Genomic DNA, 27,008 nt, shown 5'->3' with positions numbered 1-27,008 from the left:
GATTTGTCAGGCAAAATTTTGCCTAAAGAAAACCATGCTGACTTTAGCCTACTTCATCATCTGCCTCCAAGTACCCTGAAACTTCATCCTAAATAATGGATTCAACGTATGCTTCTAAACCTCTCAACCAGTAGAAACATCCTTCATGTTCCCAGCTTTACAACCTTAAGTTATAATGAGATTGCCTCTCATTAGGCTTGATCTACTCCGTCTCTCTTCAAATAGCAAATGTGCTTTCTCTGAAATGATTCTAGTGAATCTTTGCTGCACTCCCTCTACTGAAGTATATTCTTTAAGCTAAAGATGACCAAAACTGTAAACATTACTCCATTTTGGGTTATATCAATAATCTGTATAATTGCAGCAAATCATCTTCACTCATGTTCTCAAAACTTCTTGTGATAGAACCACATACCGTTTGTCTTCCTAATGGCTTGGCTTTTCTCTCTGATCTAAGTTAGCGTGCCATTCAGTTCAGAGCTAATAAGGGCATTGAGTTTCCATATTTAAGCACAAGTAAAAGGAGAGATAGCCAATGATTTTCCAAACCATGCCCAGCAATACATTTTGCATGAGACAACTTTTTGTCAACAGTGATTCCGAAGTGTTAAATCAAACATGTTTGGCCGAGTTTTTCCTGTATACTTGGGAGTCAAACTAACTTTCTTAAAGAGGCACTTCAAACTAATATGTAAAAATATCCCCCCTATTTGTGATCTTTACTAGGAATGGTGCAGATGAAGGGCCCAAAACATTGTTGAGAATCCACTACTGTCAGGAATGAGGTACAGGAGCATTAGGACTAGGACTGACAGACTGGGTAACAGCTTCTTCCCTCAGGCTGTGAGACTAACGAATACCCTGCCACCACCAAGATCTCGTCACCAGGACAGCGAGCTGTTTACTGTTTATTGTTTACTACTTACTAGTGCTACAATTCAAAAGGCATTTTGAATTCAATTTTATTAACTTATTTATTTTGTTTTATGTGCTGTGTGTGATATATGTTTTGTGGGTGCACAGTGGTCCATAAGAACATTATCTCATTTAGTTGTATATATGTACAGTCGGTTGATGATAAATTTGAGCTTGGTTCTCGGGAGCTCGGGAATTGTACTATGAGGAGACATGAAGCAGAACAGGCTTTTACACTCTTTAATTTAAAAAAAAAATGAGAGGTGAATGAGGCAAAATTATTTCAGGATTTGATAAGGAAATTAGAAAGCAAATTCTTCATCCAAAAGGCAATGATGTTTGGAATTCTCAGTCCAATAGTGCTGGAAAGATTCAGTTGCTGAGTATATTCAAGAAAGGGGTCTTTTTGGATATTGAGAGATTCAAAGAATTTGGGAACTTTGCAAAAGGAGCTGTAAGAGGGCAAATGGCTTTTTACCCATCTATTTCTTATGTTCTTGTATTCCTGATTTTTGTGATTTCTATAGGTTCACCTAAATAACATAAGAGCCAAAAACAACCTTGGGTTTCTATTTTGATCCATTCTTTGATTTGGCATTGGGTTCCCGTTAAACAGAAATACTGCCTCTTTTTCCTTTTATTCCAACATTAAGTGGAATCCCATTTTGAACAGAGGAAATATTAAATTCTCCTTCAGCTTTATTCCAAACATCTGGAGTAGAGGCATTTTAGTTAATCCATGGAAATTCTAGAAATGTTTTTCCTACAAATGTGAAAAGTCTGTGTCCCAGATACTAGGAAGGTACAAGCAGAAGAAACAAAATATCTGCATCTCCACACCATTACAGAAACACTGTTCAAAGGTTCAAAGGTCAGTTATTATCAAGGTATACAACTCTGAAATTCTTCAGTCTTCTGGATAGCCATGAAACCAAGATCATCATCCTCAAATCTCACCTCCCCACAAAAAAACAAATGAACAAAAATGGAACAGGCACATCAATCCCCAAATCCCTCCTCCCACACAAAAAAATAGACCAGGCACAATGACCCTGCCCCCAAATCCCTCTTTCTGCACAAAAAAAATGAACAAATCGGATCGGGCACATCAACCTTCAAGTCCCCTCCTCCTGCACAGAAACGAACGAACAAAATGGATCAACCACATCAACCCCCAAAACCCCTTCCCCGCACAAAAAAATGAGAAGTTAGGGGGGAAAAAAAACAGAATATAAAAACTGAAAGACTGGGAAAAAAAAGTCTATAGTCCAAAGTCCAAATCCAAAATGCAGCAAAAACCTGGACAACACTCTCCACAGTGGCAGGCTCTCCCCTCTCCAGTACAGAACAACTAATCAAAAGGCAAGCTGCCAGTGTTCACCCTCTGCACTCGCTTCGATGCTTCAATGTCCCTTGTTGCTTTAACAGGTGAACGATGGGAGCTTTAATCAGCGAAACGGAGCCAAACATACGCTTGCAAACTGCCCACTGTGAGGTTCACACGCACTGCCTCCCAGAATCTTCTCAGAGTGCTAGAGCATCCAAACGATCTGTGAACTTCCCCACTCCCCTCAATGTTTCAATCACCCCTGTTTTTTTTTAAAAATTGGTGAACAATGGAAGCTTTAATTGGTGAAATGGGCTCAAACATCGGCTCACGTGCCATCCCACAGCCTCCTCACTGTGAGGTTTGTTCACGCTGTCTCTGCCTCCCGGAATCCTCTCGGAGACTGCAGAGCATTGAAACACTCAAATCACAGACTCCAACTTCCAGAATCACATTCAAAATAAGAAGTAAACATAAAATAAATAGAAGAAGTGAAAAAGCTGGTTTCATGATCTATCCAGAATATGTTGACCAAGGGACTGTTGTACACAGGCCCCATCTTGACAGGAACATTTAGCGACTAACCGTCCACAAATGTTATTGAATCTTAGAAGTGTGTGGATTGTTGTGATGACATAGGCTGTGATGTTACCAGATTTAAAATAGCTTTAACTAATGGATGCTAAGCTCAGTTGTAGAAAATCACAAGTCAAGTCACTTTTTATTGTCATTTCAACCATAACTGCTGGTACAGTATGCAGTAAAAACGAGACAATGTTTTTCTGGACCATGGTGCTACATGAAACAGTACAAAAACTATACTGAACTACGTAAAAACAACACAAAAAAAAACTACACTAGACTACAGACCTACCCAGGACTGCATAAAGTGCACAAAACAGTGCAGGCATTACAATAAATAATAAACAAGACAATTGGTACAGTAGAGGACAGTAAGTTAGTGTCAGTCCAGGCTCTGGGTATTTAGGAGTCTGATGGCTTGTGGGAAGAAACTATTACACAGTCTGGTCGTGAGAGCCCGAATGCTTTGGTGCCTTTTCCCAGATGGCAGGAGGGAGAAGAGTTTGTATGAGGGGTGCGTGTGGTCCTTCATAATGCTATTTGCTTTGCGGATGCAGCGTGTAGTGTAAATGTCTGTAATGGCAGGAAGATACCCCGATGATCTTCTCAGCTGACCTTACTATCCGCTGCAGGGTCTTGCGATCCGAGATGGTGCAATTTCTGAACCAGGCAGTGATGCAGCTGCTCAGGATGCTCTCAATACAACCTTTGTAGAATGTGATGAGGATGGGGGCGGGGTGGGTGGGAGATGGACTTTCTTCAGCCTTCGTAGAAAGTAGAGATGCTGCTGGGCTTTCTTTGCTATGGAGCTGGTGTTGAGGGACCAGGTTAGATTCTCCGCCAGGTGAACACCAAGAAATTTGGTTCTCTTAATGATCTCTACCGAGGAGCCATCGATGTTCAGCAGGGAGTGGTCGCTCCGTGCCCTCCTGAAGTCAACAACCATCTCTTTTGTTTTGTTCACATTCTGAGACAGGTTGTTGGCTCTGCACCAGTCCATTAGCCGCTGCATCTCCTCTCTGTAAGCTGACTCGTCGTTCTTGCTGTTGAGACTCACCACGGTCGTGTCATCGGCAAACTTGATGATATGGTTCGAGCTGTGTGTTTTAGCACAGTCGTGGGTCAGCAGAGTGAACAGCAGTGGACTGAGCACACAGCCCTGGGGGGCCCCCGTGCTCAGTGCGATGGTGTTGGAGATGCTGCTTCTGATCTGGACTGACAAAGAATGTCTATTTGATTCTTTCACACAGAGAGATTTCAGTACAAACCAGAGTGAAACTGATCACATTGTTTAATATAGCTAACGACAGCATATCCCATTTAGGACAGCACTACTCTCTTTCTTCTGATCAATCAGCATTTCCAGGTAAAGTGTTGATAATCACTCAATCCAGCCCTCATTTCCAGTGGGATGTTCTCGTTCCAGAACAATCGCCTATATGTTAGCATATTTGTTGTACTTTCATTTTTTAGTTTTCATCTATCTATTTCTAATAAAATAAAATGCCTTTTCAGTGTTAGGATAGCCAAGGAACTTTATAAAACCAGTGAGGTGCTCTTGAAATGCAGGAAACAAATTTGTGTACAGCAAGATCTCTCCTGCAGCCACACTTTCCTCCTTGTGGTCTAAGGATAGAATCGCAGAATTAGTGTGGCCTTTATTACATTGCTGTCTGTGGGAGCAGTCACATTCCTCACAATACTACCTAACATCTCTTCAGAGCATCACTGGCTGTACTTTGCCTCGGAACCCCTTTCAGGTTGTGGAAGGTGCAATAGAACGGGAAGCTTTTAAATAATGAGGTTCAACAGACAAGAACACAAGGAAGCAGGAGCCAGACTACATTAGCTGGTTCCTCACATCTGTCCTGCCATCAGATATGATCTTTGTTGATCTGCCCTAGACCTCAAGACCCTTCTCTGTGTTAGGTCCCCATAGCCTTCAATCCCTTGATCTTTCATAAAATATATACCTCCATTTCATATATTTCTAATGAGCTAGTTCCACATCTCTGAGGATGGGAATTTCATAGATTCACCACTGTCTATGAGAAAAGATATCTGGTCACCTCAGTTTTAAAAGATCGGCCCTCGTCTTGAATCTATGCCATTGATTTGAGATTCTCTCACAAGTGAAAATATCTCAACGTCTACCCTGTCATATTCCCTTGGGATCCTGTATTTTTCAATATGATTACTCCAAATTCTTCTCAAGTGATGCAGATCCAATCCATTTAGATTCTATTCCTATTCTTGACAGGGCAATCGGTGAGAATGCGAAAAAATTGGGCTGGTGGTGCTGTTTGGAGGTTAAAAAAATTGATGGGCTTGTCATATGAGGAGTGTTTGATGGCTCTGGGTCTGTACTCACTGGAATTCAGAAGAATGAGGGGTGATCACATTGAAACCTATCAAATGTTGATGAAGGGTTTCGGCCCAAAACGTCGTCACTACCTCCTCCCATAGATGCTGTCTGGCCTGCTGAGTTCTGCCAGCATTTTGTGTTTTTATTTATTTCCAGCATCTGCAGATTCACTTGTGTTGCAAATGTTGAAAAGCATTAATAGAGTGGATGTGGAGAGGATGTTTCCTGTCATGTGGGGGGGGGGGGGGGGTGGTCTAAAACCAGAGTGCACAGCCTTAGAATGGAGGTGAGGAGGAATTTCTTTAGCCAGAGTGTGGTGAATCTGTGGAATTGGTTGCCACAGGTGGTTGTGTGGGCCAAGTCATTAGGTATATTTAAGGCAGAGGTTGATAGATTCTTGATTGGTCAGGATATGAAGGGATATGGGGAGAAGGCAGGAGATTGGGGCTGAGGGAAAATGGATCAGCCATGATGAAATGACAAAGCAGACTCGATGGGCCCAATGGCCTAATTCTAGCCTGATATCTTATGGTCTTGCTTGACGCCACTTTGCACTGAGATTGGACCTGCTGTAGACACCCTAGATAAAACGTCATGGCTCATGTCATCATGTAGCAGATATAGGTTGGGAATGAATTTCTGAGACCGTTTAACGAATAAGTAAAAGTTTGAACATTAGTCACCAAGCTGCAGTATGCTGATAATGTTTGTACATACACACTTTTGGAGGCTGGACTCCAAGTCATCACTGATTCAAAGTTTGAAAGGGTTATATACTAAACATCCATACCAAAATGTCCTTAGCTAAACTTCCTTACTGCATGAACACCATCATAACATGGTGGATCAAAGCTCTCCATGGATACAATCTTGCTGTGCTACACATTTATGTTCAATATAAAAGTGTGACAGAGTAAAGGACTGACTGTAATGTGTGTGTGTGTGTGTGTGTGTGTGTGTGTGTGTGTGTTTGTGAGTGTGTGTGTGTGTGTGTGTGAACGAGAGCAACTTTGTAAATCTGGTGGGACCAAAGGATGTGGGGGATGGTGAATGGTTGGGAATGGGAGTGCTCCGGGAGGGGTGTGGGACAGGTGACAGAGAAGGAGTGCTGGGCTGTGGGGTGGCGCAGGTGAAGACTCACCCATCCCTGAGACACCAGGCAAGGGTAGCGGTGAATGGGTGTTTCTCGGAATGGCAGGTGGTGACTAGTGGGGTGCCACAGGGCTCGGTATTGGGACCACAGCTGTTTACCATTTACGTTAACGATTTGGATGAAGGCATTGAAAATAACATCAGCAAACTTGCTGATGATACTAAGCTGGGTGGCAATGTGACATGTGATGAGGATGTTAGGAGAATTCAGGGTGACTTGGATAGGCTGGGTGAGTGGGCAGATACTTGGCAGATGGCGTTTAATGTGAATAAGTGTGAGGTTATCCACTTTGGGAGTAAGAACAGGAAAGCAGATTATTATCTGAACGGTATAGAGTTGGGTAAGGGAGTAATACAAAGAGATCTCAGAGTCCTTGTTCATCAGTCACTGAAGGTGAATGAGCAAGTGCAGCAGGCAGTGAAGAAGGCTAATGGAATGTTGGCCTTTATTACAAAGGGAATTGAGTACAAGAGCAAGGAAATCCTCTTGCATTTGTACAGAGCCCTGGTGAGACCACACCTGGAGTATCATGTACAGTTTTGGTGTCCAGGGTTAAGGAAGGACATCCTGGCTGTAGAGGAAGTGCAGCATAGATTCACGAGGTTAATTCCTGGGATGTCTGGACTGTCTTACGCAGAGAGGTTAGAGAGACTAGGCTTGTACACGCTAGAATTAAGGAGATTGAAAGGGGATCTGATTGAAACATATAAGATTATTAAGGGATTGGACAAGATAGAGGCAGGAAATATGTTCCAGATGCTGGGAGAGTCCAGTACCAGAGGGCATGATTTGAGAATAAGGGGTAGGTCATTTAGGACAGAGTTAAGGAAAAACTTCTTCTCCCAGAGAGTTGTGGGGGGTCTGGAATGCACTGCCTCGGAAGGTAGTGGAGGCCAATTCTCTGGATGCTTTCAAGAAGGAGCTAGATAGGTATCTTATGGATAGGGGAATCAAGGGATATGGGGACAAGGCAGGAACCGGGTATTGATAGGAATTGATCAGCCATGATCTCAAAATGGCGGTGCAGGCTCGAAGGGCCAAATGGTCTACTTCTGCACCTATTGTCTATTGTCTATTGTCATTTGATTCCAAACAATTGGCTTATTGGTCATTACAGAATGTCTCTCTGATGCTTCCTGCTCCCTCCCCTCTCCCTTTCCTTCTTCCCAACAATGATTCCCATCTCTCTGCCCCCTTCCCACTCTCAGTCCACAATAGGGACCCACATCAGAATCAGGCTTATCATCACTCACATACGTCACAAAAATAGTCTTTTTTTGCTGCAGCAGTACAGTGCAATACATAAAAGTACTGTGCAAAAGTCTTTGGCACCCTAGCTATATATACTGTATGTGCCGAAGACTTTTGTGGAACTGTACAGTGTATGCATGTGTGAATGCGTAGGTGGGTACATGTGCATGCATGAGTCTTTGCATGCATGTGCACATGTGTGTGTGCAAAGTACATTTAGTGTTATGTATTTACACGTCTATGTGTGTGTGTACTTGTGCGCATACACCCATGTTTGACCACTTATATGTACAGATACATCATGAACTTAGGTTTTGTCTGTGTGGAGCTTGCTTATTCTTCCACAGTCATGTACATTCCTCTTGGTGCTCCAGTTTCCCAGCATATCCTGAAGATCTGCTCATAGGTTAAGTGGCCAATGTAAATTGCCCCATAGGTCAGGTGCAACAAACTTGAAAGAAAAAGTTGGACAGCATATGAGAGATTGATTTGCCGAGATGCAGGGCCCTTGGTCTGGTGAGATTGATCTGCTGGAAGTTGGTATAAACTCAGTGGGACAAATAGTCTGTTTCTATTTCATAAGTATGTCAACTCACCAAAGCTGTACAATGGAGTAATATCGAAGGAATTACAAAGTGTGTGTGTGTGTGTGTGTGTGTGTGTGTGTGTGTGTGTGTGTGTGTGTGTGTGTGTGTGTGTGTGTGTGTGTGTGTGTGTGTGTGTGTGTGTGTGTGTGTGTTTGTGAGTGTGTGTGTGTGTGTGTGTGTGTGTGTGTCCACATGCACGGGAGTTTGTGCAAGCTTTTATGTGCACGTGCTCTGTATCGAAGTTCAGTTTATTGTTATATGTATAAGTACACATATCCACAGGTGTAATGAAAATAAATATTTATTTATTGAGACACAGCACAGAATAATCCCTTCTGGCCCTTCGAATTGCTCCACCCAGTTTAACCCTCGCCTAATCATGGGACAATTTTCAATGACCAAACCTGTAGAAGCATCGAAGGCATGTAGCATCTTACAAGCAGCAATCATAAGAAAAAAATAAACATAAAATGCATGAGTTTTATAAGAAGAAACTTATAGACAATAGACAGTAGGTGCAAGAGTAGGCCATTCAGCCCTTCTAGTCAGCACCGCCATTCACTGTGATCATGGCTAATCATACACAATCAGTACCCCGTTCCTGCCCTCTCCCCATATCCCTTGACCCCGCTATCTATAAGAGCTCTATCTAACTCTCTCTTGAATGCATCCAGAGACTTGGCCTCCACTGCCTTCTAGGGCAGAGCATTCCACATATCCACCACTCTCTGGGTGAAAAAGTTTTTCCGCATCACTGTTCTAAATGGCCTACCCCTTATTCTTAAACTGTGGCCTCGAGTTCTGGACTCACCCATCAGCGGGAACATGCTTCCTGCCTCCAGCATGTCCAATCCCTTAACAATCTTATTAAAACTTATTAATAATCTTATAAAAACTTATTACAACAAAAACACAGTCTATTTTAGTGCAAAATGATCAAAGTGACCATAGTGTTGCTGATGTTGATGAGGAATGTGCCAATTGCTTTGGGGACTGAATGGCTGCACTTATTTACTTACTGCCCGTTATGCCCCATTTTAGGGCAGCAAAGGTCCCTCTTCTCTGTCTGTCCTTGACCATCCTCTCTATTATGCCCAGGTGTGGTTCAGAATGGCGGATTTCAGGGCTTTCGTCATCGCGTCAGCAGCTTCCTCTCAGTTTTCACTACTGTCAGTCATGCAAGTCCCAGGTGAAGACTCAGGATATGTCGCACACAGATGTAGAAAGATTCTTCATTGCTGTTTCTGTTAACAATTCTGTTTGGCCAGTCAGGGTTGCTAGGCTGAGCTAAACCCCAAATTTGGAGGGGAGGAGGACCACTCTTGGTCTGGCCTCTGTCCTTTGACCCGTTCAGTATAAGTATCCTCTGACTCCAGCCAGCAGAGCTCTCCAGGTCATTGAGGCATGCTAGTCTCCAATCCACGACAAGGTTGTGGTCCTCTTGGAGGTGAATGGCTGAAGGGAAGCAGCTATTCTTAAACATGATGGTGTGGGATATCAGGCTTCTGTACCCCGGCCTGATGGTAGCCGTGAGAAGATGCCTAGGCCGGGATGGTGGGTATCTTCGATGATGGATACAAGAAATTCTGCAGATGCTGGAAATCCAGAGCAACAGAATGCTGCAGGAACTCATCAGATAGGCAGCAGCTATGATGGATGTTGTCTTCTTGAGCTAGTGCCTCCTGTAGCTACTACCAGTAGTAGGTAGGAAATAACCTGTGATCAATTGGGAAAGTCCATTACACTTCACGGCTTCTTACATTCCTGCACCTTTGTATTGCTTTGCCAGTCTGTGATGCAACCAGTCATGGTACAAGTGTGGCCACACTTGCGTGTTTGTTCACCTGTGTGTTCTTACGTGCGCCTGTACCCATACCTGTGCGCATGTGTGTGTGTGTGTGTGCCTGCATTTGTGTGATTTTGTACACGTGCATGGGTACATCTATGCAAGGGTGCTCACATAAGTGCTTGTGTGTACTTACGGTGTATGTATGGTTTTAACAAGTTCAAGTTTATTGTCATTCACATGTATACCACCAAACGAGACAACATTCCTCCGGACCAAGGTGCTCAACACAGTACGTATAACTCACATACACAGCAGATAAAGTAATATTGCCACAAATAAATTAACAAATAATAAGGTGCATTTATGATACAAGTTATAAAGTAAACAGTATGACACTACAGGCGCTTCATACGCGATGAAGCGTGGATGGTGACAAGGAGTTCAGTGGTCTTACAGCCTGTGGGAAGAAGCTGCTTCCCACCCTCGCGGATCTTGTCTTAATTCTACGGTACCTCCTGCCTGGTGGTTGGTGATCAAAAAGATTGCTGAACAGATGGAGGGGAGCACTAAGGACCCGGCATACGCAGCACTCCTGACAAATATCGCTAAGATGTGGAAGAGACGCCGATGATCCCCTCAGCAGTCCTCATGATCCTTTGTACGTGTGTGCCTCCAAGGAACCTTATAAAAATTATCATCAGCTTCACTTTTCCAGCTCTCTCCCTTGTCTGCAGTCCTACACACTGTTCTTCCTGCTCCTCGCACAGCCGCTCTATTAAACACTTGCTGCCAGCGACTGCTGCTCACGCCCTGAATTCTGGACTTCTCTCCCTAACATTCCCCAGCCTGCTCTTTCTTCCAGACACATCTCAATCTTCCTCTTTGACCATGCTTTTGGCCGCCTGCTCTAGGTGAAAATTGAAAATATGCTTCGTCTGGTGGTGTTCCTGCATTTAAAAGCATCCTTCTGCCCATGCGGTGTTATATTGCATTGACAACACAAAGATGATTTAAGAGTACTTCTGCATGCTGGAAAAGCTTCTCTGCCAATAGTTAGCTCTGTCTGACTGAGTTAATAATTTGGCCCCTGGCAAGGTATGTGACAGCTGCTGTTTTATGTGACAGAAAATGCACGGCTGTACTCTACGCAAGGGGCTCGGCTGGCAATCTCTTTGAGTCTGGAATACTCCAGAAACCTCAGCAGAGACCTGCTGGGATCAGTTTGCTCTCTCTTCTGGTGACATTAACAAACATTTTTTTTATCGCTCTCTCCCTCCCCTTCTGCTGAGGATAAGATTCACGGAGCCTGCTAGGCCTCTGTGCCTTCTGATCATGTGCTCTCTGTAGCCAGGAAAGAGGACTAATGTTAGTTCTTTGGGTGAGCAAGGGCACATTGGCACTTGGCTTTGTTAGCACTGGATTTTCAGCCTCATACAGAGTGGAAGCTTGAAGCATTTATGACCATTTTAGCACTGGTAACCCAACATTGATCTATTGGAAACGTGACGAGACTCCAATTCTGTTCAGCTTCCTTTCACTTTCCCAGCTGAATGGGCTTTACAGCACCTAATAATGTCTTTGTCACTACCTTCAGAAACAGCTGTGACTCGGAATCAATATGAATCGGCTAGTGTGAATTACTAAACTACACTCCAGAGTAGGCTGTCTAAGGGGCTGAGTTTAAATACTTTGCTTTCCATTTACATGCAATCAGGCGTGTGAACATTCAGCCTTTGTCTATTTGATGACCCCTGAAGTACCTTGCCAGAGCACAACACATCATCATCTCCATCAGAGCAAGTGGAATTGGAGGCAGGGTCTTGTTTGTTCCTTTCCCTTCATACAAGTGTGGTCAAGCTCTTCGAGAGTTTATCAGAATCACTTCACAACCTTTATACATTGGCTTCTGTAGATGGTATCTGTTGATTGGAGTAAAGTCTAATCCAGGCAGTTTAGTGCTGACCTTTGTGAAAGGGGGAATGAGATCATCAGTGAGTTGACCAACGTGTTAATGATAAGCACTGGCGTTAAGTTCAACCTCCAATCGAAGCCCTCACACCCGGTCATAAAGGAAGTATATGCAGGCCACGAGGGCATCCCATTAATATACAGAAGTCACCATGCGTGAAAATGGTTTTGTACATAACTGAGCTCAGCCATTGATGAGGTCATTTCCAAGGACATTACATTTCTGAGTGGTGCCATTAGGTGGAATTGCTTCCAGTCTGAGGAAATAGGAAATACTGATCTTGACATAATCAGGTCAACGTGCTTTCAGATTCTTTATCTCCTTTCAGTGATTAACCTTCTCAGTGAAGAAAGACAAGCATTTCTCTGTGTGTGTGTGTGTGTGTGTGTGTGTGTGTGTGTGTGTGTGTGTGTGTGTGTGTGTGTGTGTGTGTGTGTGTGTGTGTGTGTGTGCGTGTGTGTGCGTGCGTGTGCGTGCGTGCGTGTGCGTGTGTGTGTGCGCGTGTGTGTGTGTGTGTGTGGTGTGTGGTGTGTGGTGTGTGTGTGTGTGTGTGTGTGTGTGTGTGTGTGTGTGTGTGTGTGTGTGTGTGTGCGTGTGTGTGTGCGCGTGTGTGTGTGTGTGTGTGTGTGTGGTGTGTGGTGTGTGTGTGTGTGTGTGTGTGTGTGTGTGTGTGTGTGTGCGTGCGTGTGTGTGCGTGCGTGTGTGTGTGTGTGTGCGCGTGTGTGTGTGTGCGTGTGTGTGTTTCTGAGGAGGAGGGCAGTGTTGGGGATGTATTTGTAGTTTGAGGGGTGCTGCAGGATCTAGTGCAAAAAGATGAACAACTGGAAGAACACGGCAGGTCAAACAACATTGGAGACTTGGCCTCCACCGCAGTCTGTGGAGCATTCCACAGATTCACTACTTTGGCTAATCTTATGTATTTATATTCATTGTTTTTTTTTAATTATTGTGTTCTTTATCTTTTGTGCTGCATCAGCTTTGGAGTAACATTATTTCATTCTCCTTTATACTTGTGTACTGGAAACAGCATTAAACAATCTTGATCTTAAATAATATATTAATATCTTTCCAACCCTTCGCAAACCAAGTTAACATTATTTAACCAAATCATTCACTGCAGAATTACAGAATATTTTGCTATCCACTGTCTAATTTGCACATTACTCACTGTCAAAATGTCCAAAGGATCCAACATCAACACTTGCACCCTATCCCCACAACCTGCATTCCTTCATCAGCAGTTCATTCTGGGTTCTGAAGGTAATTTTGAATAGTGAAGTGAAATCCATGAATGTACTTAAGGAACCACTCTAATCCAAACATGATGGCTAACTCTTCCACATACAGTCAAGAGTACTTTCCAAAGCTATTGTAACCATTCTGATCTTACATCCTGTCAGCTTTTCAGACATAGTGACCATCCTGTTAGGTTTTCAGAGGCACCCTTCATCTGATGAGACAGCACAAGGCCAATACCCGTATGATAATCTGGCACACAACTCTCTAGCTGTTGAGTTATGCACTGATTGCAGGTTGTGGCAATTATTTCCCAAGGCCTCTCCTTAACAAACTACAGCTGAGAAAAAGTTCACCTCTCCGCAACCACCGTGTCATCTCATAACAATTGAACTACAGGCATTGCAGGATTGGAGGCAATTTATCATAAAACCCAATAATCCTAGACATGCCTTCAGCTCAGTTACATTAGGGTTGCATTTCTTTTGAGTGGGATGAAGTTCTTTAGCGCCCACACGATGTCCCAAATTATTCAGTGGTTACGCATGCCTGCTTTTTCCGGTCTGTTCATCTCGTCTCCCAGCTTCGGTGGGTGTTGGTTGCTAATGGCTCCCGTAATCAGGATACAGCCACCCTGGGAACATCCTGAAAGAACCCCTCTGTAAAATGGATCTAGGGCGTATCCTGGCACATGGAATGAATAAAACTCGAAGTAAAGAATTTTACCAAAGACAAAGGTCTTGCTCTAAGTAAGAACTGGAATTTGATTGCAAACAATGTCGGACAGCGGAAACCTGATTGGATGAGGCCTAACCAATCAGGAGGGAAGGATGACGGGGGTGGGGGGGGGGTATAAGTACCACTGGATCAGACTTGCCCAGGCATCATCCCTGATGAAGATGGCACAGTTTCTCATCAAAACATAGGTTAAAGTCAATACCTGTTCCCAGCTGGAAGCCCGAGAAGAGCTTAACCCCTCTGTAGTTCTGCAAGAGGTGTCAGGTGTAGACAAAGCTTTGGATGGTAGTTTTTTTTTGGTTAATAACTCTTGATAAAAAAATGTCTTAGACAATAGTATCCATTGATATGAATAACTCATATTTCCAGACAAAACAGCAAGTAACTGTTCCATTCCTAGAACGGAGTATTCTTACAGGGACAAAATTTGCTTATAAATCATCTTAAAATCTGTAAGTTTTTTGCTATGAGGATCTCTGATGATTTATCCTGTACCCAATATAGTCAGCATGGTTTCCTGAAAGGAAAATCCTTCTTGACTAACCTACTAAAATTTTTTGAGGAAATTACAAGCAGGAGATGTAGTAGATGTGATGTACTTGGATTTTCAAAAGGCCTTTGACAGGGTGCCGGACATGAGGCTGCTTAGCAAGATAAGAGCCCATGGAATTACAGAGGAGTTACTAGCATGGGTGGAGCATTGGCTGATCAGCAGAAAACAGAGAGTGGGAATAAAGGGATCCTAATCTGGATGGCTGCTGGTTGCCACCGGAGTTCCATAGAGGCTGGTGTTGGGACTGCTGCTTTTTACAATGTATGTCAATGATTTGGACTATGGGATTAATGGATTTGTGGCTAAATTTGCCAATGATACAAAGATAGGTGGAGGAGTAGGTAGTGTTGAGGAAATAGAGACTGCAGAGAGACTTAGAAAGTTTAGGGGAATGGGCAAAGAAGTGGCAAATGAAATACAATGTTGGAAAGTGAATGGTCATGCACTTTGGTGAAAGAAATAAACAGACAATTATTTAGATGGGGAGAGAATTCAAAATGCAGAGATATTAACGGACTTGGGAGTCCTTGTGCAGGATACCCTAAAGGTTAACCTCCAGGTTGAGTCGGTGGTGAAGAAGGCGAATGCAATATTGGCATTCAGTTCTAGAGGTATAGAATATAAGAGCTGGGATGTGATGTTGAAGCTCTATAAGGCCGTCATGAGACCTCACTTGGAGTATCGTGTGCAGTTTTATGTCCTTATTTTACAAAGGAAATACTGACATTGGAGACGGTTCAGAGAAGATTCACGAGAATAATTCCAAGAATGAAAAGGTTACTGTATGAGGAACATCTGGCAGCTCTTGGGCTGTATTCCCTGGAGTTCAGGAGAATGAGGGGGAGTCACATAGTCTAAAACAGATTACATATGGCAAAGTTATTTCCCATGGTAGGGGAGTCCCTACAAGAGGGCTCAACTTCAGGATTGAAGGATGTCCGTTTAGAACAGAGATGTGGAGAAATCACTTCAGTCAGTGGGTGGTAAATCTGTGGAATTTGTTGCCATGAGCGGCTGTGGAGGCCAAGTCATTGGGTGTATTTAAGGCAGAGATAGATAGGTTCTTGATTAGCCTGGGCATCAAACGGAATGGGGAGAAGGCAGGGGAGTGGGGATGATTGGAAGAATTGGATCAGCCCATGATTGAATGGTGGAGCAGACATGATGGGTTGAATGGCTTCTGCTCCTATATCTTATGGTTTTATGGTCTTATATTGATGCAGCTACAAAGAAGGCACAACAGTGGCTATATTTTATTAGGAGTTTGAAGAGGTTTGGTATGTCACCAAAGACACTCATAAATCTCATAAACTCATAAATCCTAACTGGCTGCATCACCATCTGGTATGGGGTTGGTAGGGGAAAGGATGGCTACTGCAGACGATCAAAATAAGCTGCAGAGAGTTGTAACCTTAGTCAGGTCCATTATGGGCAATAGTCTCTGTAGTATCCAGGATATCTTCAAGAAGCGGTGCCTCAAACCGGTGGCATCCATCATTAAGGATCTCCATCACTCAGGTCATGTCTTGCTCTCATTGCCTCCATCAGGAAGGAGGTACAGAAGCTGAAAGGCACACTCTCAGCAATTCAGGAACAGCTTCTTCCCCTCTACCATCTGATTTCTGAATGGACACTGAACCCATGAACACCAGCTCACTACTTCATTATTTCTATTTTTGCACTGCTTACTCTCTTTAACTACTTAATGTATATATTTACTGCAATTCATTTTTTATTATTATGTGTTGCATAGTATTGCTGCTGTAAAGACAACAAATTTCAGAACATATGCTGGTGATATCAAACCTGATTCTAATTCTGAAGGTCCATGAATTCTCATTTTGAAATAACAACTAATGATTAGGTTTTCCTGTGCCTTTGGCATTTCATTAATCCCAACCACTTTGATTTTTTCAGATTTGTAAATTCAGATATAGTGTTTTCTGGGCAGCCAGTCGAATACCCAGACTGGTTCAGCAGTGTCAAGTTCAAATGTCACTTGTCTGCCATTCTCGTTCACAACCAATAATCAGCACTTTAATTTTGTTAAGTCATCCTCTTCGTCATACTTTTTCTGTATTTCAGTCTTACTTGCTCATGGAAATTTTGAACCTTCTTTTAATGTTTCACTTTCATTTAGTTTACTCAATGCTTATGTCTGTAAGCTCTGTAATGTGCCTTTAAGACATATAATATGTGGGGTAATTTTCCTGTCTGAACCATCATTCAGACAGTGTGTCTCCTTCCACAATTTTTGTCACCTTTGAAAATAATTCTCAGCTTGCTTTTTAAAAAAATTTTTTTATTAGTTTTTCAAAACATTTTACAAATTAAAAACCCCAATTCCCAATGAGGAGCATTAATACAGTGCAAAATTAAGCATACAATAACAATATGCTACAAAGGAAGAGAATTTAACAAAAAAGCACCAAAGTTAAAGACAAGTAAGCTTAGTGTCCTCCCCAAGCCCCACAACACAAGAAAAAAAACAACAACAACTCCAGACCGACCACAACACAATATAGAGAGTATAAGTCAGGACAGTCAAACTCCCAGACTGTGAATACACTTAGCAACAGAGGATAATAATGCCTACTACCAGAAAAAAAAGGGAGCTGAAAGCAAGGGACCGAAAAGAAGAAAAAAAAACCCTAGTCAAGAGGAAGGTTATGAAAGTACTCGATAAAAGGTCCCCAGACCTTACGGAACTTTAGATCCGAATTAAGAACTGAATAATGAATTTTTTCAAGGTCCAAGCAGGCCATAATGTTGTTAAGCCATTGCGCGTGAGTGGGCGGGGCAACATCTCTCTATCTAAGGAGGATCAAGCGTCTCGCCAGGAGAGAGGCAAAGGATTCAGCTTGCTTTTAAATAGTGTGTGTTGACACATTTCCTCAGTGTACATGGAACAGGCAGAATTACATGGAACTCCCTGTTCTCATTTGCCATTTCCAACTACACTATGCTTCAGAGGTCAGATCCACCTCTGTATCCAATAATCCCCTGATTCAGCATATTAATCTGTCCCTTAGAGAAAGCATTGCCAAAATTACAGTCTTGCAATAACTTCCTCAATCTGAGAAAGAATTACAACATGATTTTGCAATATCCATTTTTATGTCTGGGTTTGTGGCAAATATACCAAACACACTCCATGACTCTCTGACTCTATGATCGATATCATGAGTGGAATCTTAGGCAACTTTCTGTAATGTCTACAACACAAGCAATATGTGTCAACTGCAAACTTATTAATCATTCTTCCTACATTCATGTCTAAGTGAGGCCTCACTTTGAGTATTGTGAACAGTTCTAGACTCCTCACCTAAGAAAAGATGTGCTAGCATTGGAGATGGTTCAGAGGAGATTCACAAGGATGACTCTGGGAATGAAAGGGTTATCATACAAGGAAAGTTTGATGGTTCTGGGTCTGTATTTGCTGGAATTTATAAAGATGAGTGGGGATCTAATTGAAACCTTTTGAATTAGAGAGTAGATGTGGAAAGGATGTTTCCTATGGTGGGTGAGTCTAGGACAAGAGGGCACAGCCTCAGGATAGTGGGGTGTCCATTTAAAACAGATGTGGAGAAATTTCTTTAGTCAGAGGGTGGTGAATTTGTAGAATTTATTACCATAGGCAGCTGTAGAGGCCAGGTTGTTGGGTGTATTTAAGGCAGAGAGTGATAGGTTCTTGATTGAACATGGCATCAAAGGTTACGGGGAGAAGGCTGGGGAGTGGGGCCGAGCAGTGAATAAAAAAGGATCCAGCATGATGGAATGGCGGAGCAGACTCAATGTGCAAAATGGCCTAATTCTACTCTTATGTCTTATGGTCTAAAAGTCATTAAATATACAGTACAACCAATGGCAAGAGCTCAGTCTCAATCTCTGTAGCACACCAATGGTCAACGACTTGCAATCATCCTTCCAATACCATCCTCTGCTTCTGTTACCAAGTCAGTTTGGATCCAGTTAGTCTGCTCACCTTAAATCTCAAGTGTTGTCATGAGCCTACTATATGGGACTTTGTTAAACACCTGACTAAACTCCATAAAGACAATATCCACCATCCTGCTGTTACTACCTTGGCTACCTCCTCAAAAAACTTGATTAAATCTGTGAGATAGCATTTCCCTCTCCCAAAGCCATGTAGACTATTCTTGATCAGCCCTTCCCTTTCTAAATATACATAAATCCTATTCCTTAGACTTTTATCCAAGAACTTCCCTACCACTGATATATGGTTTAGCAGCCAGTAGTAATTTGTCCAATCTTGCTGCCCTCCTTAAATAAAGGAACAATGTTAGCTATCATCCAGTCATTTGGTTCCTGGCCGATGGTTAATAAAGTTGCAAAATTCCTGGTCTGAGCCTTGGAAATCCTCTCTCTTTCTTCCCATAATATTAGATCTCACCAGAATTTGAATTTTATCAACCTTTAATATTCCCATGAACTTCGTTGTTCTTTCTCCAGTTATACATGTATCTCTCATGAATTCCATGTATTTCTCCTTTTTTGAAGACAGATGAGAAGTATTTATTAGGGTTTTGTCCATACCCTTTGCCTTCTCACATAGGTGGCCCCTTTGGTCACATAGTAGACTTACTCTTTTCCTCTCTTCCCTCTTGCTTGTGATATACTTATGGAAATACTTCATATTTTCTGTAGCACTGCTTGCCAAAGGTATTTACATGAACTCTTTCTGCCTCCTCACTGCCCTTTTAGAGGGCAGTTGGGATCAACCACTTTGACTCTGGAGTCACATAGGCCAGGCTTGACCAGGTCCATAGATTCCTTTCTGTGAAAGATGTTAATGGACAGGATGGGCTTTTATGACAATCCATTTTTTCTGATTAACGTTCATTATTAACTGAAATTGAACCCCATCACTGCCATGGTGACTTTCTGGATGTATAAATCCAGGGATCTATGCTAACCTACTCTGGATGGTTAGTATAAATCGCTGGATTTTAAATGGGGTAATTTAACTGCTGCAATAGTGCTGTACCTCAAGGTTACATGGAGAGGCTTAGAGCAATAAGTTTAAATTCTGCTATTACAACCAAATGAGTGCCTGGTATTAAAATGTAGTCTTTGTAATTGTGACATTGAAATTGCTGGATTAATTTAAAATTCACCTTGCTCACTAACATTATCAGATCTTGCCTGGTCTGACCTACCACGGCTTCTCTTGGTGCAATTAGTAGTTCTCAGCTCCAGAGGTCCAGGTTCAGTCCTGACCTTTATTGTCTGTGTGGAGATTACAGGTTCTCCATGTGATCATGTAGTTTCCTCCACATTCTTCATTTTCTCCTCATTTACTGAAGATCTACAATACACATCCCGAAGATGGGTGGGTTGTGAGCTGACTAAGCCCCTACTGGCTAAGTGATTGATTAATTCTTGAGTTTGTGAAAACGTGAGAAGGAATTTTAAAAATATGGGTTTGTGTAAAGGGGTTGTTAACTGCGCACAGATTCAAAGAAACTGTTCACATCCTATCACTCTCTCTTTCTACAACTCCTTGATTTTCCTTCACAGGTAACCTGGAAGTAGTGCGAATGATCGAGGAAGATATGAGTTGGAGTCAGGGGGTGGTTGTGGAAGGGTGTTGTTCAGGCCTGTGACCAGCAGTGTATCATAGGGATGGGTGTTGGGTCCAACACTGCTTGTCATTAAAATTAATGATTTGGAAGACTATGCTGTGGACATGTTCAGTAAGCTTTTGGGTGACCCCAAAGTTGGTGGTGTTTAGTGGAGACTGTAGAAGTCTGTCTAAGATTACAGCAGGTTCTAGGGGAAATAGACCAAAGAAGAGCTTTGTCAGTGGTGTTCACATTGAGATGGAAACAAAATACACATTTATTTGTGTTGCCTTTACATCTCCAAGTTCTAATGTACAATCCATGCTTTATTTTTCAGATAATGAAGGGGAGTTTAGTAACAGCCAAGTGCCAAGGATGGTTCTCCTCATGCATCGATGGTACCTCCCGTCCACTGAATTGGCAGGAAAGCTTCTACTGATATATCCTTCCAGACCGCCTCAGCTGCACGTTGTTCATGATCATATTGAAAAGCCAGTGCTTGTCTCCTTTCCAGTTTGGTCCTTCACACAACTACATCCGGTCTTACTACTGATGAACATGTACTTGCAGAGCAGTAGAGCAGGTCCTAAACCAGAGCTATCTGTGAAAACATACTGGAATTGAACCTACGCAAGGATAGGGAAAAAAAATCTTTGACCAGACATGTTAAACTGGCTTTGATATTAGTGGAATTGATTGTGTAGTAGTGAATACAACCAGTGACTGATACTTTTGCACAAGTTTCAGATGAATGAACGAGGAGGAACTTCTTCCAAAACTGCTCCAATGTTAATGAACATCAAAAATAAGAATCAGATAGGGACTAATTGATCCGACGCAATGTTCTTTGGGGACTATAGTGCATCCGAAATAAATGAGGATGTGCTGGAAGTGCTGAATGAGACATTCAGTATTCAGCATGTGAAAAATGTGAGAGTTAAGTTTTCAGAATAATTTCATCGAAATGGGAAAAGCGAGAGCTAAGGCTATAGGGAGCAGTTGAATGAGTAGGGCAGGGGATTGGATCAGGGGCTCAGAGTGGAAGACATAGAGAACAGAAGGAAGATATTTATTTATTGAGATACAGTGCATTTCTCTTATGGCCCTTCGAGCTACGCCAGTAAACCTTAATTTAACCCTAGTCTAATCATGGGACAATTAACCTACCATCCAGTTGGGTTTTGACCTGTGGGAAGAAACAGTAGCACCAGGAGGAAACACACGTGGTCATGGGGAGTGCATACAAACTTCTTACAGGCTGTGGCAGGGATTGACCTGGGTCACTGGTACAGTAAAGCATTGTGCCAAACACAATGCTAATGTGTTGCTCCATATGTTGACAACAGAGTGATTAAAAAAGGTAGTGAGGGAGGTGTCTGTGGTAAACTATGTATACCTGTCTGGACACGCTCCTCTGCTGACTGCTCCTATGGCTCCTCCCACAGACCCCTGTATAAAGGCGATTGGAGGCACTGCTCCCCCCTCAGTCTCTGAGATGCCGTGCTCCCTTTTGCTGCTAATAAAAGCCTATCCTTCACCTCCCGTCTCCGAGAGTTATTGATGGTGCATCAGTGTCTCAAAGAGGCAAATGTAGAACAAAAGATAGATGATGGGAAATGAAACATGAACTTACATAGAATGTAGAACATCACAAGAACAGGTCCCTCAGCCCACAATGTTGTGCTGAACTAATTAAATTATTAATCAAATGCTGTGATCTCATTGAATGTTGCCATGGATTCAAGGGACTGAATGGCCTATTCCTTTTCCTCTTTTTCTGTGGTTTTTCAAAGTATGTAGATGTTTCCCTTGACTTTCAAACGTATCGGGAAGCATGCGGTGAGGATTGCAATGATTTCCGACTCAAAATCTGTCACTTAATGAGGTAAGAAATTGCACCAAACAGATCATTAATGAAATGAAATACAGAAAAATGAACCACATAATTGAAGATCGGATATCACTGCACGCACTCATACTCCCTATACGATCAGCCTCATGTGGGAGAGTAGGATGTGCGGAATTTTAATTCTGAATTGCACTGAGGATAAAGCCTCATGCCTGCAGTAGAGTTCATGTGCAGACTGAAGCAATAACGACTGCTGGGTAATTTGATATTGAGCAGTTTCAATGCCAAACAGAATCCTGTCCTCAGTGGTTCAATGGCTCAGTGGTTCAGAGAATATAGACAATTATACAACCTGAGATTCTTACTCTTCGCAGACATCCATGAGACATGAAAAAAACTCAAAGATTGAATGACAGAAAACATCAGAACGCTAAAGCCCCCACCCCTTCCACGCACAATCAGCAATAAAAGCAACAACCTTCCCCTCTACCCCTACCCCCACTTGCTCCAGCAAAAACATCAACCTCCCACCATACACCATGCGAGCAATAACAAAGCCCCCGAAGAGGCCATGATCGAGGGTCCATCAAAAAACTACAGTCCATCCCAGCACTTCGGTATCTCAGTCTGTCTCTCTCGCTAAGTGAGGGAGAAACAGATATCACTCCTGCAACAAAGCCTGAAATGCACCTAGTGAGCAGGAGCATGCTGGTCTACCTATTGCACAAGGGCCCGATGGTAGTTAAATAACTGAGAATTAACCAGAGATCTGATTATTGGTCTCCTGTTGCCACGTTATGCAACCCTGTGTCTAGATTTCTCATTGGTACTGTGTGCTTAGAATGAACTTGAGTAGTGAGCATGCTACTAATATCCACAATCCATGATCAAACTAAAATAAAAGAGAAAATGGCAACCAGAATCAGGTTTATTATCACCGGCAAGAGACGTGAAATTTGTTAACTTAGCAGCAGCAGTTTAATGCAATACATAATCTAGCAGAGAGAGAGAAAAATAATAAATAACATTTTAAAAATAATAGTAAATAAATAAGTAAATCCATTATGATATACGTACTTTGTACATTGAAAAGATTTTAAAAATGCAAAAATGAAAATACTGTATATTAAAAAAAAGTGAGATAGTGTCCAAAGATATAATGTCCATTTAGGAATCAGATAGAGGGGAAGAAGCTGTTCCTGAATCACTGAGTGTGTGCCTTCAGGCTTCTGTACCTCCTACCTGATGGTAATAGTGAGAAAAGGGCATGCCGTGGGTGCTGGAAGTCCTTAATAATGGACGCTGTCTTTCTGAGACACCGCTCCCCAAAGATGTCCTTGGTACTTTGTAGGCTAGCACGCAAGATAGAGCTGACTAGATTTACAACCCTCTGCAGCTTCTTTCGGTCCTGTGCAGTAGCCCTTCCATACCAGACAGTGACGCAGCCTGTCAGAATGCTCTCCACGGTACAACTGTAGAAGGTTTTGAGTGTATTTGTTGACATGCCAAATCTGTTCAAACTTCTAATAAAGTATAGCTGCTCTCTTGCCTTCTTTATAACTACATTGATATGTTGGGACCAGGTTAGATCCTCAGAGATCTTGACACCCAGGAACTTGAAGCTGCTCACTCGCTCCACTTCTGATCCCTCTATGAGGATTGGTATGTGTTCCTTGTATGTGAATTTCCTCCACGGTCTTGACCTTTCCATGACCTTGATCTCTTACAGAACATTGAACATGAAACATTACAGCACAGGAAGAGGCCCTTTAGTTCACAATGTTGTGCCAGGCTAATTAAACTAGTAATTAAACTGATCCCTTCCATCTATGTCAGAATGTCCATGTTCCTCCATTCTCTGCATAATTTGCCAACCTTTGCTGCTAACATCTGAGGACCTTGTGAACAATTGACTAGAGAATCCCTAATCAAATTCCTAAAATGGAAAGCAGCCCAAAAGAATGAAGTTTTATTTGTCTCATGTGCATTGAAACATGCAGTGAAGTGAGTCACTTGCGTCAATGACCAACACAGTCCGATGAAGTGCTGGGAGCAGCCTGCAAATGTCTCTACACTTCCGATGCCAACATAGAATGCCCACAACTTAGTAACCCTAACTCATACATCTTTCAGAATGTGGGAGGAAGCTCACACAGTCATCGGGAGAACACACAAACTCCTTACAGATAGTGGTGGGAACTGAACTCCAATCTTGCAGCCATGCTGCTCATAATGCCCAAGGGATGCGTCCTTTGCATTAAGTATAATGCAGTCTTTTGTCAAACAAAGCCATTAACTGTCCTCTCTTTCTGCATGTGCATGTGCAGGTACTGGATCTCTGAGTTCCCTGCCGAGTTTAACTTGGACCTCGGTTTGGTTCATCTGACTGAGCAATTTCAGGAACTGGCTAGCCAGCTAGGGTATGAAGAACACAGTAAACTCATCGACATCTCCAGCATGTAAGTGAACTCCTTTACTTAATGACCTGAAATAGATTTCAACAATCCACATTGATCGGTGCCGTTGACTGGTTGCATTGACTGATGGTATTGGCTACTGGGAGGTATTGATTGGTGATAGAAACATTGGCCCTAGCAGGGTAGCGACTGATTGCATTGAATGATAGTGAACCAAAATTGTTATTTTGTGGCAGCACTCCACTGCAACACATAAGAAATTGCTAAAATAAAAAATATATTAGAAATAGAGCAAGATAGTAGTTCATGGACTGTTCGGAAATCTTATGGTGGAAGGGACGAAGCTGTTCCTAAAATGTTGAGTGTGGATCTTTGGGTTCCTGTACATTGTCCCTGATGGCAGTAATGAGAAGAGGCATGAACTGGAAGGTGAGCAATTTACTAGATTCGTTGGTGAGATACCAAATCTCTTGAAACTCCTATTAATTGTCACACAGTGATGACTGTTGGCACTGACAGGAAACAACCCCATGGCACTGATTAATGATGCTGACTGATGGCAAGGGTTGCTGACGATGCCAGATGGGTTCAGCTGGTAGTGGCGTCTGATGATGGCATTTACTGTGCTGTTGAACAGAGGTACTGAGGGGTGGCATTGACTGATGCAGCTAGCAGATGGCAATGATTGGTGGCACTGAATGCTGGCTCCTTCTGGCACAAACCCATGGCACTGGCTGACAACCCAGAGGGTGGTGCGGAGTGTGGAATGAGCAGCTGGCGGAAGTGGTGGGTGCAGGTTCAATTGCGATATGGAAGAGAGGTTTGGATAAGTACACGAATGGGAGCGGTAGGGAAGGCGAATGGTCCAGGAGAAGGACGATGGGACTCAGGTCGGCACAGAGTAGATGGGCCGAAGGACCTGGTCCTGCGCTGTAGTGCCCTAAGACTCTGTGACACTGGCTCATTAATGGTGCCAGTGGATGGCACTGTCTGATGGCACCTGACTGTGCAGTTTGACTGACTGGAGAGACTATTGTTTGTGTATGAATAGTCACATTATCATCATTACTTTCAGTGCACGTATTATAAATGTTTCCCTCAATAGCAGTAAAGACTAAACTTCAAAAATCTTCCTAATTTGCTAGAGGTACTTTGAGGTTTTGGGAAATATAAAATAATAATTAAGGAAATTAGAGTAATTAAAGTAAGTGATTACAATTTAATCATAGTTTTGAATCACATGAAACTCCATGTCGAATCTACGTTTCTTAAACAAACCAAACATTAATTCTACTATTACTTTTCCCCCAGTCCGTCCTACGACTGGATGAGACGCGTCACTCAGCGTAAGAAAGTCTCCCAGAAGAAGGGGAAAGCTTCTCTGTTGTTTGATCATTTGGAGCCGCTGGAATTGGCGGAGCACCTCACCTTCCTAGAATACAAGTCCTTCCGCCGGATCTCGGTCAGTGATTCCCCGTCTCCTCGCAGTTGTGATTTCTGTGTTTAATTGTCACATGTTTTTTCCAATTTCCACACTCACCGCTTCTAAAAGCACCATTGCCACTCTCACACTCCGCTGCCTGTTCCCCACACAGCCTCTTGCCCCTAGTTCACTGGGGCTGTCTGTAATACTTCCAAACCTCCCTGACAGACTCAGTCCTTGAAGGGACTGATTTTGTTCCCTGGAGAACTGAACCACATCATTCACTGTCAGCTGGTGCTCACGAGTTGTCCCATTCACCTCGTAGAGAACTCTCAGAGCTGATCAACGGCCTTGAGTGGAGTAAAACCCATATATCATGTTAATACAAGTCTAGAAAGAAACTCACACAAAATGCTGGAGGAACTCAGCAGGCCAGGCAACATCTATAGAAAAGAGTAAACTGTCAATGTTTTGGGCTGAGACCCTTCATCAAGACTGGAAATGAAGGGGAGAAGTCAGTAATTTTGGAGCCTGGGGAAAAATGCATATGCAGGAGAAATACTTCTTCAGGTCTTAAATTCCTTTATCTCTTTTAGGTGTTTTAATGCAGAAAGAGAGTATCAAAATATACAAACCCAATATGGTAGTGGTAATTTTTAGCATACTTGTGCTTAACTTCCAAACACATATAGGCTAGACCCTGAATCGAGTTCTCCTCGCTCATGCTACAAGGCTGATAAGGAACTTCGCACAACAGAAAATCCGTGAAAAGCACTCAACGCTCTTTCTAGAACCTTGCAACTCTTCTTTCTACTCATCACCATTTTCTCTTAAAGGCACAGGCAGCTACTTTAGCATTACCAAGGTGAATACGTAAGTGCACTTGAAGAATAAAAAAATGATATTCAATGGTCACCTGGTTATAGTAAGAAGGTGGAAGGAGGGGAGGAAGAAGTACAAGATAGTAGGTGATGGGTGAAACCAGGGGCGGGGTTGAAATAAAGAGCTAAGAAGTTGATTGGTGAAAAGCTGGAGAAGGGAGAATCTAATAGGAGAGGACAGAAGATCATGGAAGATAGGGAAGGGGAGGAGCACCAGAGGGAGGTGATGGGCAGGTAAGGAGAGAAGGTGAGCGAAGGAAACAGGAATTTAGAATGGTGCAGAGGAGGAGGGTATAATTACCAGAAGTTCATGAAATCGTTGTTCATGCTATCAGGTTGGTGGCTACTCTGATGGAATATTAGGTGTTGCTCCTCCAACCTGAGTGTG

At 42.7% G+C, this 27,008-nt stretch overlaps 1 protein-coding gene across 2 annotated transcripts in view; it reads left to right on the top strand.

Annotated features, from left to right (window-relative positions):
* Positions 1-27,008, top strand: part of rasgrp3 (RAS guanyl releasing protein 3 (calcium and DAG-regulated)) — a 111,699-nt gene that overhangs the window by 10,232 nt on the left and 74,459 nt on the right. Inside the window, exons 3-6 of one of the 2 annotated variants that reach the window (XM_073050516.1) lie at positions 20,388-20,490; positions 21,873-21,935; positions 24,227-24,358; positions 25,628-25,778. In XM_073050516.1, the coding sequence (XP_072906617.1) occupies positions 20,388-20,490; positions 21,873-21,935; positions 24,227-24,358; positions 25,628-25,778 (449 nt within the window). Of the gene's footprint in view, positions 1-20,387; positions 20,491-21,872; positions 21,936-24,226; positions 24,359-25,627; positions 25,779-27,008 lie in introns of those variants that run through there. The other variant, XM_073050515.1, reaches the window with a different exon arrangement.

This window comes from Hemitrygon akajei, chromosome 7 (genome assembly GCF_048418815.1).
Source record: "Hemitrygon akajei chromosome 7, sHemAka1.3, whole genome shotgun sequence".
Lineage (NCBI taxonomy): Eukaryota > Metazoa > Chordata > Chondrichthyes > Myliobatiformes > Dasyatidae > Hemitrygon > Hemitrygon akajei.
The sequence above is the reverse complement of the archived record's forward strand: the minus strand, read 5'-3'. Positions and strand labels throughout refer to the sequence as shown.